At 37.6% G+C, this 13,416-nt stretch overlaps 1 protein-coding gene across 5 annotated transcripts in view; it reads right to left on the bottom strand.

The window, feature by feature from the left end:
- The window catches only part of LOC144956165 (phospholipid-transporting ATPase IF-like), a 127,431-nt gene that overhangs the window by 97,740 nt on the left and 16,275 nt on the right, over positions 1-13,416 (bottom strand). For all 5 annotated transcript variants that reach the window (XR_013641900.1, XR_013641901.1, XR_013641898.1 and 2 more), the window contains exons 3-6: positions 6,752-6,874; positions 6,111-6,200; positions 3,977-4,057; positions 3,529-3,639 (exon numbers count right to left, since the gene is read on the bottom strand). Coding sequence is in view for 1 of the 5 variants with exons in the window: in XM_078886553.1 (XP_078742679.1) it covers positions 3,529-3,639; positions 3,977-4,057; positions 6,111-6,200; positions 6,752-6,874 (405 nt within the window). In the remaining 4 variants the exon portion in view is untranslated. The remainder of the gene's footprint in view (positions 1-3,528; positions 3,640-3,976; positions 4,058-6,110; positions 6,201-6,751; positions 6,875-13,416) is intronic.

The raw sequence follows: 13,416 nt of genomic DNA, 5'->3' as shown, positions 1-13,416 counted from the left end.
ACATGCTTCAAAGTCCTGAAAATAAGATCTAAGGAACTAACATTTCCTTTTCAACAAGGTTAATCGAGTAAAAGACGACGAATGCAGCTCACTGGGTGGGGATCCTGACCTTCCATAGCAGGCAGGGAGGTACATACTATGTCTTCTATCCCCCGATGTCTGTTTTCCAACATGCTTTCTGTCTTTGTCTTGGAATGAGATTACTTGGTTTTGTCCTGACCCCGGCCTGATACCTTGGCTGGGAGGGAAACAGTCAAATGTATAGTTAGTTTTGGAAGATGATATTTTTTTTCTTGTAAATCATCTCTCTGTTTTGCACTCTATTATGTTTTATTTATGTATTATATTATATGATTTGTAAACATTTGAGTGTATTCCTCTTAGTTGGGACCTGTGCTTGTGTCTGGATGAGACATTTTAGGTGATCTCAATTTAAGTACACTGATAGTGTGCTCTTGGAATCTACATCTGTTCTCTTTTGAACCAATTCTCCATTGTCTGCCTTATTCTTGGGTGCTTTAATTGTAATTCTAGAACTTTTTACTATCCCATTTTTCCCTTTTTACTGGCGCTGATATGACCTTAATATGTTGCAAGCGCCGTAAAACCCTCAAAAACAAAAAAACAAACGAATGCAGCTCTGTAGCTGGAGCCACAAAAATTCGTATTTCTACGATTTTTTCCTAGTACTAGGCAGGTCTGTTGCACTGTCTGGGAAAAAAAAAGAGGACAGTACCGCATATGTGACCCATCGTCTCAAAACGGTATTATGTCGGAACGAACCAGATGCTTAAAAGCCGAATTTAATGTTAAAACTGGTCAAAAATATAAATTGTTGGCATTAGCACCCTAAAATATGGTTACCATTCTCCTCAATAAATCGTATAAACTCAACACAAGTCTGATATTTCTGGCTATAAATTCAATTTTCAACATCTTTACCAACCCGACTTAATACCGTTTTGAGGTGATATATGGGCGTCACGATTTCCAATCACTGCTGGAACAAGTCTATCCATAGAGTTTATCAAGGAGGTTGTGCCATTTCTGTGATGTCATTCCATTCTGCTTCAATGATGGTCCAAAGCTCATAATATGTATTACTTGCCTGGTGCTATTGTTCCCTTGTACATGTTTTAGTTGACATCTCAGAGGTGCTCACTTAAAAATTGGATCTGGATATACAGCTGGCCACTCGAGCACAAAGGCGTAGCGTCCGTGAAGTTTTAGCTTGACTCTAACCAAAAAAATGACGTCAAAAGACAAGTCTTTGGCCACAAGAGAAAAAAATATTCTGAGTTTTATTCAGTAGTTCAACCCTAAAAATGACGTCAAACCATAAGCCCTAGAGGGTTCTAGCGTAGGGCTATAAGTTAACGATGGCTACGACCAAGGTCTTATTCTCAGTTAGTTGAGGTTGCACAGAATGAAGGCCTTCTCGCTCTGAATTCAGCAGTTGTAAGTCTTCCTACCATTGCCCAACTTGAAATGTCAGAGACAAAAAAAAGGGGTTGTTTGTCTGTTGAGCGATTGTTCGGTCATCATTGCCCGTTGTTACTGGGTGGGGTTGACCTGTCCGTCTTTGGTTCATCACATGCCCTTTCGTTTTCTTTTTAATTTTGTGATAATAGAATCATCATCATCATCATCATTATTGCCTTTTTCACCCTGGGTCAGGGTATAGGCCACAGATAAACAGTTTCCCTCCTTCTCTATCCTGAGCTGTGTTTTTTTATCTCGTTCCATGTCTTATCACTTCTCTGTATATCAGCTTCTTTCCTTCATAAATTCTGTCATTGCAGAAACTCTTCGTTCGCCCAAGCTAAAAAAAAGGATTTGATTTGTCCGTCTGCGTTTCTGTAACGGTTTGAGTTTTACGGAAAGAATGTTAACCCTTCGACAACCTCCAACCTGGAGGACCAAGTGACTCAGAGAAGGGGAAGTCACGCACCATTAGTTGCCTTTTACGACACGCAGGCTTGGCAGCAGCTTCTTATAGTTCTCACACTACTATGTTACCCAATCAGCAAAGTCCACTCCGCATTCGTGCACCGTCGCGAACCCGCCCGGTAGCATCGTCACAACACACCGTTCAACTAGATGCTCTGCCGTTTCGGGTTCTTGACCACATCGGGTACATGTAGGACAGGTGGAAAGTCCCCACTGATGAAGCGCCTTTGCTGTGAGGCAGCTCCTCAACTGAAGCAGATTCGCTACCACCCAGTGTCTCCTCTTACTGGTATCGAAGCCTGGCAACTTCTCACCAAGCATAGAGGAATGTATGTCCCCGCCCCCACGAGGGATTGAATTTGTCCAAACAGACTTCCATCTCGTATATGAATCTCTGTCCGTTGTCAGGGAAGCTGCGTACAAGGGTTGCCGGGACTTATTTCGGCTCGAAACGGGAGCGCCGTCCATAATGCGCTTCAGAGGGGTATCCCCATTCCCTCTTTCTCTGGGATATTATTTAGCCAGTTTACCTTAATCGTCTCCCTCCGGACATCGGGGGGCTGGATCGCTGCCATTATCGGGCCCCATTCTCTAGGCGTTATTGCCAGCGTTCCTTACACTATGTGCATTGACTTGCGAAGTTTTACATCAACCTTCTCAACGTTTCTGCTTCTACCTCACACTGGAGCGCAATACTCCGCGGTGGAATAGCATAGTGCCAGGGCTGACGTTCAGGAGTGCTTGGTTTGCGCCCCAAGTCGATCCCTCCAGCTTCCTCAGAAGACTGTTGCGTTTCTCTATCTTCCGGGCAACTCCTTCAAGATGCACCCGATAGGTAAGACTGCGGTCCAGCGTCACCCCTAAGTACTTTGGATGCGGCTCATATGGGAGTGGCTGGTCCCCGACGAGGACGTTCAGTTTACGGGTGTGCCTTGCATTGCATAGGTGGAATGCAGTGGCCACGGTTTTTGAAGTCTTCATCTTCAGGTACCACTTGATGAATTAGGACTTGAGTCTGGTGACTTCCTCGCTGAGTACGCTCTCGAGACGGGTCCACACTTTACTTTGAGTAACGAGTGCCCAGTCGTCCGCGTATCCCAACCTCAGGGAGGAAGTGTTCGGCATGTCTCTAATGTAAACATTAAACAATCATGGCTGGGTGGACAGGGTGGTCAGAAAAAAAAATCACAACTTCACCTAAGATCGATTTCTGTCCTTGTGCTGGGAAGCGAGTGCTCTACCGACTGAGCTATCGCGACCCCAAATTATTATTATTATTATTATTATTATTATTATTATTATTATTATTATTATTATTATTATTATTATTATTATTATTATTATTATTATTATTATTATTATATTGTTATTATTATTATTATTATATCATCATCATCATCATCATCATCATCATCATCATCATCATCATTATTATTATTATTATTATTATTATTATTATTATTATTATTATTATTATTATTATTATTATTATTATTATTATTATTATTATTATTATTATTATCATTTTGGAGTGAGGCAGTGAAAAAAAAAGAGGTATAATAGAGTGGATAATCTGACCTTGATGTCCTTAGACCTACAGCCTGTAACAATTTCACCATCCCTGACCAGGTCTGTAGGTCGTAGGTTGACCTCTTTGTCTGCCTTGTGACGTAACCAATCTTCATAACCCTGTGGTTGAGTGAATGAGGAAAGTTTTTTTGTAAGACAAGTTATAATCAATTTTATCTCATATCAATCAATAGATCAATAGATTAATCAATCAATTATCATTATTTTTTTTCTCTTACTTTTGCTCCTCTCTCTCTCTCTCTCTCTCTCTCTCTATCTCTCTCTCTCTCTCTCTCTCACACTCTCTCCTCTGATACTCTCTCTTTCTCGCTGTTTTTTTTTCTTTCTTTCTCCTTCTCTCACTCCTTTACGTACATAAACATTCTGTCCCCGTGTGTGTTTGTGTGTGTGTGTGTGTTTGTGTGGGTGTGTGTGTGTGTTTCATCCCACATCTTACTTGTTTGATAGCTGTAACCAAAATGACGAAAACTAAGGGTAGAATGCTGGTCAGGGGTGTCACTGGAGTGTCATTGAGAAGCTTAAAAGATAGAAAATTTAAAGGAGAGGCTAGGTGGGCAATGGATAATTAATAGACTCAAAAGTTATAAGATGTAGGGGTGTCACCGGAGTGTCATTGAGAAGCTTAAAAGATAGAAAATGTAAAAGAGAAGTAGGTTATGGATAATCAATAGTTTAAAATTTATAAGATGTCAACAGTAGGGGTGTCACCGGAGTGTCAATGAGAAGCTTAAAAGATAGAAAATGTAAAAGAGAGGTAGGCAATGGATAATCAATGGTTCAAAACATATAAGATGTCAACCGTAGGGGTGTCACCGGAGTGTCAATGAGAAGCTTAAGATAGAAAATGTAAAAGAGAAGTAGGTTATGGATAATCAATAGTTTAAAATTTATAAGATGTCAACAGTAGGGGTGTCACCGGAGTGTCAATGAGAAGCTTAAAAGATAGAAAATGTAAAAGAGAGGTAGGCAATGGATCATCCATTGTTCAAAAGTTATAAGACGTCAACCGTCGGGTTTCCAGACTAATTTTTGGGATAATAATAATAATAATAATAATAATAATAATAATAATAATAATAATAATAATAATAATAATAATAATAATAATAATAATAATAATAATAATGCAATTTATTTATATAGCGCCCAATCCTCTTTCACTAAATCTCTAGGCGCATAACAATAACACCAATCCATTCAAATCTCTCTCTCTCTCTCTCTCTCTCTCTCTCTCTCTCTCTCTCTCTCTCTCTCTCTCTTAAAAACAACAAATAAGCAAAAGAAAAATGCCAAATGGTCTGAAAAAAATGCCAAAACTTCTCCAGCATCACTTTTTCTGCTTTTAGTGTGCATAAAAGTTGAAATAAATCTTAGTTTTCTAATCCCGCGGCCATAATTAGCGTCTTGATTTAATAGTTAAATGTCATCTCTTCTTTTCAGTTTAAGGGTGAAAATGTGTAGTCTATATTCAGTGAAATGAGTGGAAATTAAGGAACTGACACCGGTGTAAGATAAAGATCTGATTTATACACACTTTTTTCAAATGTGAAGAAAGTGTTGATTTGTCTGTAATTAAAAAACAAAAATATTTAGGCCCTTCCGCCACGACATCATAAGATATCGTCGCCTCGGCATTCCACGAAGGAAAATGGATAATTCTTCAAACAAGATGTCTGATGACAATAGGAATCACCCATGTTGTCCAGGTAAGCAAAATCGGGGGTGAAAAATCGTAACCAAGGGAAAAAAAACGAAAGTGCCTGAAGCCGGGTTCGAACCCGGCACCTTCCGGGTCACAGTGCAATACCTTAACCACTCCGCCACTTCGCCCCCCCTGTAAATTAGTTGAAATTAAGTAATTAAGATGGGGAATGAATGCCAACAATTTCATGTCAACTACATCTTGTAAAACGCCATTGAACACGGTAGGTGGTGACTGGCACTCTTTAACTATCTCCTTACCAGCCATTTTCAGAGTTTCCCCCAAAACTTCACACCCACCTAACACAAAAATTTAATTTTCTTACTGAAACATATTATTGTTCAGCAAAATAAGCATTGCCAAGTATTTATAGCTATAATTTTTTTAAAATCTTGAAATTTTGTGATGTACAAAAGAAATCGGAATGGTGAAAGTGCTGGTTGCATCGTAATGAATGTGACGATATTCCTGTGGTTGGTAAGGAGAGGGTTACATTTTATTGTCATCATTTATCATCAGCGGGCAGCGTGGCTCAGCGGTACGGTCTTTGCTTCGTACCCGAAAGGTACCGAGCTCGATCACTCGCCGCCGCTGCGCTGTGTGGCCTTGAGCAAGTCGCCTAGCCCTGCTCAATTTGCGGCGCTGCACTGCGGCTCACGCCTGGGTTATTCCAGTCTTACATAAGAAGAGACCCTAAAGGCAAATTTCTTATATGGGATGAATAAAGGGAATTTTATTTATTTTATTTATTTATTTATTTATTTATTTAATTATATATTTATTTATTTATTTATTTATTTATAGAAAATAAAATGAAAAATGCCAAAATGGTTCACCCCCACATAAAACCATATAATAAGAAACCAACCTGGACGATCCCAATACATAGAAAGTAGAAGTTGGCCACTCGTCGAAATTGCTCGAAAAGATTCTTTGGCAGGAAAGTGAAAACATTGTACTGAAAAGATCGGAAATTAATAAAATATCAATTTTTAAAAAAAATGTATAGACTTTTGCTGAGGTTGTGCGGCTATGTGGTCTAGTGGTATGACACTCTCTTCCGGATCGGAAGGTCCTGGGTTCGAGCCTCGCTCGGCGCATTGTTGAGTCCTTGGAAAAGGCTCTTTACTCACATTCTCTCACCGTACTCAGTTGTAAAATGAGTATCTGACCGTTAACAGCGTTGTCTCTGTCGGAAAAAAATGGAATATCGCCTGACAGGAGTCATATCTCGTTCATGTAACGTGTTGCTGTTGGTCAGGAACCCTTTGTAAAGCGCTTTGAGCACATTGAGTGGATATTGCTCTGTATAAAAGCTCAATTGTTTTTTCTTTGACGTAATCATATTTGCAGGTCTGACAACCGGACACAATTATTATAGGCTTAATTTAACATTGTTGTAATGGACAATATTTTGCGTTGGGTTGTGAGTATGATCATTACACGCGTTCATTAATTATGTCCCATCAGATAAATTTTAAAAATCGTATTAACGGTGTTCCTCTGTACCTTTGATGATCGAATAGCGTTGTCGGGGTAAACAAGTCGATTATCTCCCTTCTCATCCGGCTGGTCAGTCTGACCTACCACAATGGTACGAGGGCCTGGAGGACGCTTGGGCGAGAATATTTTCTGTGGGAAACAAAAAGAAATTTTCAGGTCTTTCAAGTAGAGACAGAATTAAGTTGACGTCACTCCGGTCTTTGTTATTGTTTTTTTTTGCCATCCGCGTTTATGAGTAATTCTCACTAAACTGTATTAACCAGACTATAGATAGTTCGAAGATGACGTCACTCAGGTCTTTGTTATTGTTTTTTGCCATCCGCGTTTATGAGTAATGCTCAATGAACTGTATTAACCTGACTACAAACATTCATGGATACACAAAGTTTTGTGTGTTGGTCCGTTATACTTCCGGATGGCAATGTTATGAGCTTCTTAGCCAAGCGCATACTATCTATAGTATGAACACAAAACTCTGTCTAACCATGAACGTTTATAGTCTGGCTAATACAGTTAAGTGAGAATTACTCATAAACGTAGGTGGCAAAAAACAATAACAAAGACCCAAGTGACGTCAACTTCATTCTATCTATATCTATTTTAGGCGATGTGTGAACATATTAGCCGGTCTGATAACTGGATGCAATTGGATTCAATAGTATGATGTCACGTCGCCCAGCAACGGCGAGCAGCCTGGTTCTAAACAAAGAAAATAGGTACTTTTTATTCTTCATTCTGGCTAGAACTTTTCATATGTCATGAGATCAGAATGTACAAAAGTCAAAATATGATCATATTAATAACGTTTTTCTCCTCTGGATGCACTTTTATGCTCGTCGGAGAAATATTTCATAAGGGCGTCCGCCATTGTTCCGATCGTTTAGAGCCAGTTACTAAGTGACTATGCCTCATTACGACGGAAGTGACGTCATGACTGTTGAAGCCTATTATGGGCCCGTTTTAACATTGGTGAAATGGACAATATTTTGCGTTGGTTTGAAAGTATATCCATTACAACAGTGGGCCCCAAAACATTTGGGTTATCAGACCTGCAAATTAGTACTATCGATTTTAGGCTTTTATTGAGAAGAGTCTTCTTGGAGGACTCGACTTAGCGATGTTTGGTTGAGTACTTAACTGTAACGGCGAAGTCTCTGTCGGAAAAAAATTGTAATATCGCCTAACAGGCGTCATGTCTCGTTCTAAATGTTACGCGTTGCTATTGGTGGTCAGGGACCCATTGTAAACCGCCCTGAGCACGCTTAGTGCATATTGCGTTATATAAAAGCTCAATCTTGTGTTTGTTTTCGTTTGTTTTGTGTTTTTAAGGGTTTTACGGCGCTTGCAACACATTAAGGTCATATCAGCCCCAGTAAAAAGGAAGAAAATGGGATAGTAAAAAGTTCTAGAATTACAATAAAAGTTAAAGCACCCACAAGGTAAGAAAAAAAGGGGAATTTGTTCAAATAGGAAACAAATGTAGATTTCAAGAGCACACTATCAAAGTACTTAGTTTGAGATCACCTAAAAAGTCTTATCCTGACACAAGGACAGGACCTAACTAAGACGGGTACATTCAAATGTTTACAAATCATATATAATATGTAAACATAACAATACAGTGCATAACAGAGAGATGATTTACAAGGTCAAAAAAAAAATCATCTCCCAAACTATACATTTGACTGTTTCCCTCCCAGAAAGGGTATCCGGCCAGGGCCTGGACAAAACCAAGTAATCTCATTCCAAGACAAAGACAGAAAGCATGTTGGAAAACCGATAAATGGGGATAGAAGACACAGTAAGTGCCTCCCTGTCCACTATGGGAGGTCAGGAACCCCACCCAGCTACCCAAACAAGGACTCGGCCCAAGGACCTATCATCGGTGCAAAGTTCTGACTATCACACCGCAAGGTCGTAAAGGCGTATCTTTATAAAATTTGATATTTTAAAAAAATGGGCTACTACAACAACTACCACCACATCATCCCTACCACCACTACTACAACACTACACCACATCAATCTCACACACTACAATACACTACATCCTACCACCATACAACAACTACCACCATCATCATCCCTACCACCTACAACAACTACCACCATACCATCTACCACCACACTACAACCACTACCACCACATCCCTACACCACTACATACAACACACCACCACATCATCATCCCTACACACACTACTACAACAACTACCACCACATCATCATCCCTACCACCACTACTACAACCACTACCACCACATCATCCCTACCACCACTACTACACACACTACACAACACCCCACATCATCATCCTATCACCACTACTACAAACAACTACACACATCATCATCCTATCCACTACTCAACAACTACACCATCTATCACCCTACCACACTACACACCTACCACCACATCATCCCTACCACCACTACTACAACTACACCATCATCTCCTACACACTACTACAAACTACCACCACATCATCATCCTTACCACCACTACTACAACAACTACCACCACATCATCCCTACCCACTACTACTAACACAAACTACCACCACATCAACAACTACCACCACATACTAACATACACAACTTACCACCACATCATCACCTACCACCACTACTACAACAACTACACCACATCATCATCCCTACCACCACTACTACAACACTACCACCACATCATCATCCCTACCACCACTACTACAACAACTACCACCACATCATCATCCCACCACCACTACTACAACACTACCACCACATCATCACCTACCACCACTACTACAACACTACCACCACATCACCCTACACCACTACTAAACAACTACCACCACATCATCATCCCTACCACCACTACTACAACAACTACCACCACATCATCATCCCTACCACCACTACTACAACAACTACCACCACATCATCATCCCTACCACCACTACTACAACAACTACCACCACATCATCATCCCTACCACCACACTACAACACACACATCTCACCACCACTATCAACATACCACCCATCACTCACCACCACTACTACAACAACTACCACCACATCATCATCCTACCACCACTACTACAACACTACCACCAATCATCATCCCTACCACCACTACTACAACAACTACCACCACATCATCATCCCTACCACCACTACTACAACAGCTACCACCACATCATCATCCCTACCACCACTACTACAACAACTACCACCACATCATCATCCCTACCACCACTACTACAACAACTACCACCACATCATCATCCTACCACCACTACTACAACCACTACCACCAATCATCATCCCTACCACCACTACTACAACAACTACCACCACATCATCATCCCTACTCACCACTACTACAACAACTACCACACACATCATCCTACACACACTAAACACACCACACTATATCAACACTACAACACTCCACTATCATCATCCCAACACCACTACAACAACTACCACACACTACATCATCCCTAACCACACACTACACAACACTACCACCACATCATCATCCCTACCACCACTACTACACACACACAACCACCATACATCATCCTATCACCACTACTATAACAACAATAACTACTACTACATCATCATCCATACACACTACTACAACCACTACCACACATCATCATCTAACCTACAACACATAAAACTACCACATATCATCATCTACACACATACACAAATAACACATCATATTACCATTAAACAATGATAATAATATAACTAACATATCATCATCCCAACCACATACAATAAATCACAAGGCATATCCATTCAAACATTCGTGTATTATAAGGCAAAGAGTAAAATAATGGATTGTCTCTACTATTCATTAAAATACGACTACAAACTCACAAAAATGTTACTTACGACTAATACATAAAAACAATCATATATATCATATCATCATCATAATATCATCATCATATCATCAATCATCATCATCATCATCACCATCAAAATAAATAATAATAATAATAATAATAATAATAATAATAATAATAATAATAATAATAATAATAATAATAATAATAATAATAATAATAATAATAATAATAATCATAATAATAATAATATATGAATAATGTAATAAATAATAATAATAATAATAATAATAATAATAATAATAATAATAATAATAATAAATAATAATAATAATATAATATAATAATAATAATAATAATAATAATAATAATAATAATAATAATAATAATAATAATAATAATAATAATATTATAATAATAAAATAATAATAATAATAATAATAATAATAATAATAACAAATAATAAAAATAGTAATAATAATAATTATAATGATAATAATAACAATAATTTAATAATAATAATAATAATAATAATAATAATAATAATAATAATAATAATAATAATAATAATAATAATAATAATAATAATAATCATAATAAAAATAAAAAATAATAATAATAATAATAATAATAATAATAATAATAATAATAATAATAATAATAATAATAATAATAACAATAATAATAATAATAATAATAATAATAATAATAATAATAATAATAATAATAATAATAATGATAATAATAATAATAATGATAATAATAGTAATAATAATAATAATAATAATAATAATAATAATAATAATAATAATAATAATAATAATAATATAATAATAATAATAATAATAATAATAATAATAATAATTTATAATAATAATAATAATAATAATAATAATAATAATAATAATAATAATAATAATAATAATAATAATTAATAATAATAATAATAATAATAATAATAATAATAATAATAATAATAATAATAATAATAATAATAATAATAATAATAGGCATCATGTCGCGTCCTACGTAATACACGTGATATATGTTCTGGAATGTGTAAGGAGCTTTGAGCACATAAACCAGTGGATATTGCTCTCAATACATAATCGGGTTTTTAAATGTAGATATTTGATACAAGAAAAGCAATGCTTTTTTATGATTACTGTCCTTCATTTCTTACACACCCATTCATACATAACACACACACACACACACACACACACACACACACACACACACACACAACAATCACAACGATGGAGATGTAACTAAAGACCCTTAAATAAAACAGTATCTTTTACTTAAGTGTGTATCGTATCAGATAATGTAGTGTAATCACACACTACAACAGAATTACAAGTACACATAATTATTATATAAAGATAACGTGTCATTCATCCGTCACTTCATCTGGAAATCGTATATCTATAGGTATATCTATCTATCCACATGGCTGTGTACGAGGTTTTTGACACACTGGCGTGTCAAGTAGAATCAAATAACATCCTTATTATAATATGCATGATGAGTTGGACCGTAACTTTCGTAAAACGTACTGATGCCATGCGTGTATAGATAGTATGCGCTTGGCTAAGAAGCTCATAACATTGCCATCCGGAAGTATAAGGGGCCAACACACAAAACTGTGTGTATCCATGAATGTTTATAGTCAGGTTATTAAAGTTCAGTGAGCATTACTCATAAACGCGGATGGCAAAAAACAATAACAAAGACCTGAGTTACGTCATCTTCGAACTATCTATATAAAATACAATATTCAGTATTGGGGTATTGACGTACCAACGCACAAAAAAAATGTGTGACCTTGAACTTGAAGGTGAATAGTCTGATTGATATTTTTTAGTGAGATCGAATCACCAAAATGGCTGTCTAGAAGTACTGTCAAAGAGATGAGTGACGTCAGTTTCGTACCAAAGGACTTGTATCATGACGTCGCCTCATTTTTAGATTAATTAGTGAGGGGGGGGGGGATGATCCCATCGGATGAACTATTGAATGCAACACACAAGTTTGCGAAGGCTATGGTCCAAGTGTAAGGCTAAGAGTTTAGGAAGGCTACGGTCCTAGTGTTAGGCTATGAGTTAACGAAGGCTACGGTCAGACAATACGTTTACGATGAAAACGGTCCATGTGTAAGGCTATAGGTTAAAGACGACTACGGTCCTTGTGTAAGGCTATGAATTTACGATGACTACGGTCATAGTGTAAGGCTATGAGTTTACGATGACTACGGTCCTAGTGTAAGGCTATGAGTTTACGATGACTACGGTCCTAGTGTAAGGCTATGAGTTTACGATGACTACGGTCCTAGTGTAAGGCTATGAGTTTACGATGACTACGGTCCTAGTGCAAGGCTATGGGTTTACGATGACTACGGTCCTAGTGTTAGTGTAAGGCTATGAGTTTACGATGACTACGGTCCTAGTGTAAGGCTATGAGTTTACGATGACTACGGTCCTAGTGTAAGCTATGAGTTTACGATGACTACGGTTCTAGTGCAAGGCTATGAGTTTACGATGACTACGGTCAGTGTCAGGCAAGACTGTACGAATGCTATGGTTAGAGCCAAACCATCTTAACTACATACTAGCCAGTCACCCGAGTCGATCAGGCCCACGGATTGTGAGTATTTATCACAATATTTTGACACATAATGAGGGACTTGCATTGCAGCACCTTTTAACATTCCTTCCATAAACCTCAAATTATTACAGAAACACAGAAGGACAAATCAAACGGTGTGTCTTTTTTACGAAACCCGCTGAAATCCGCCGAAACCTGCCGAAACCTGCCGAGACC

Source organism: Berghia stephanieae, chromosome 10 (genome assembly GCF_034508935.2).
Source record: "Berghia stephanieae isolate SIO BIC M18660-M18661 chromosome 10, UCSD_Bste_1.3, whole genome shotgun sequence".
NCBI lineage: Eukaryota > Metazoa > Mollusca > Gastropoda > Nudibranchia > Aeolidiidae > Berghia > Berghia stephanieae.
Note: the sequence above shows the minus strand (reverse complement) of the source record. Positions and strands in the feature narration are given on the sequence as shown.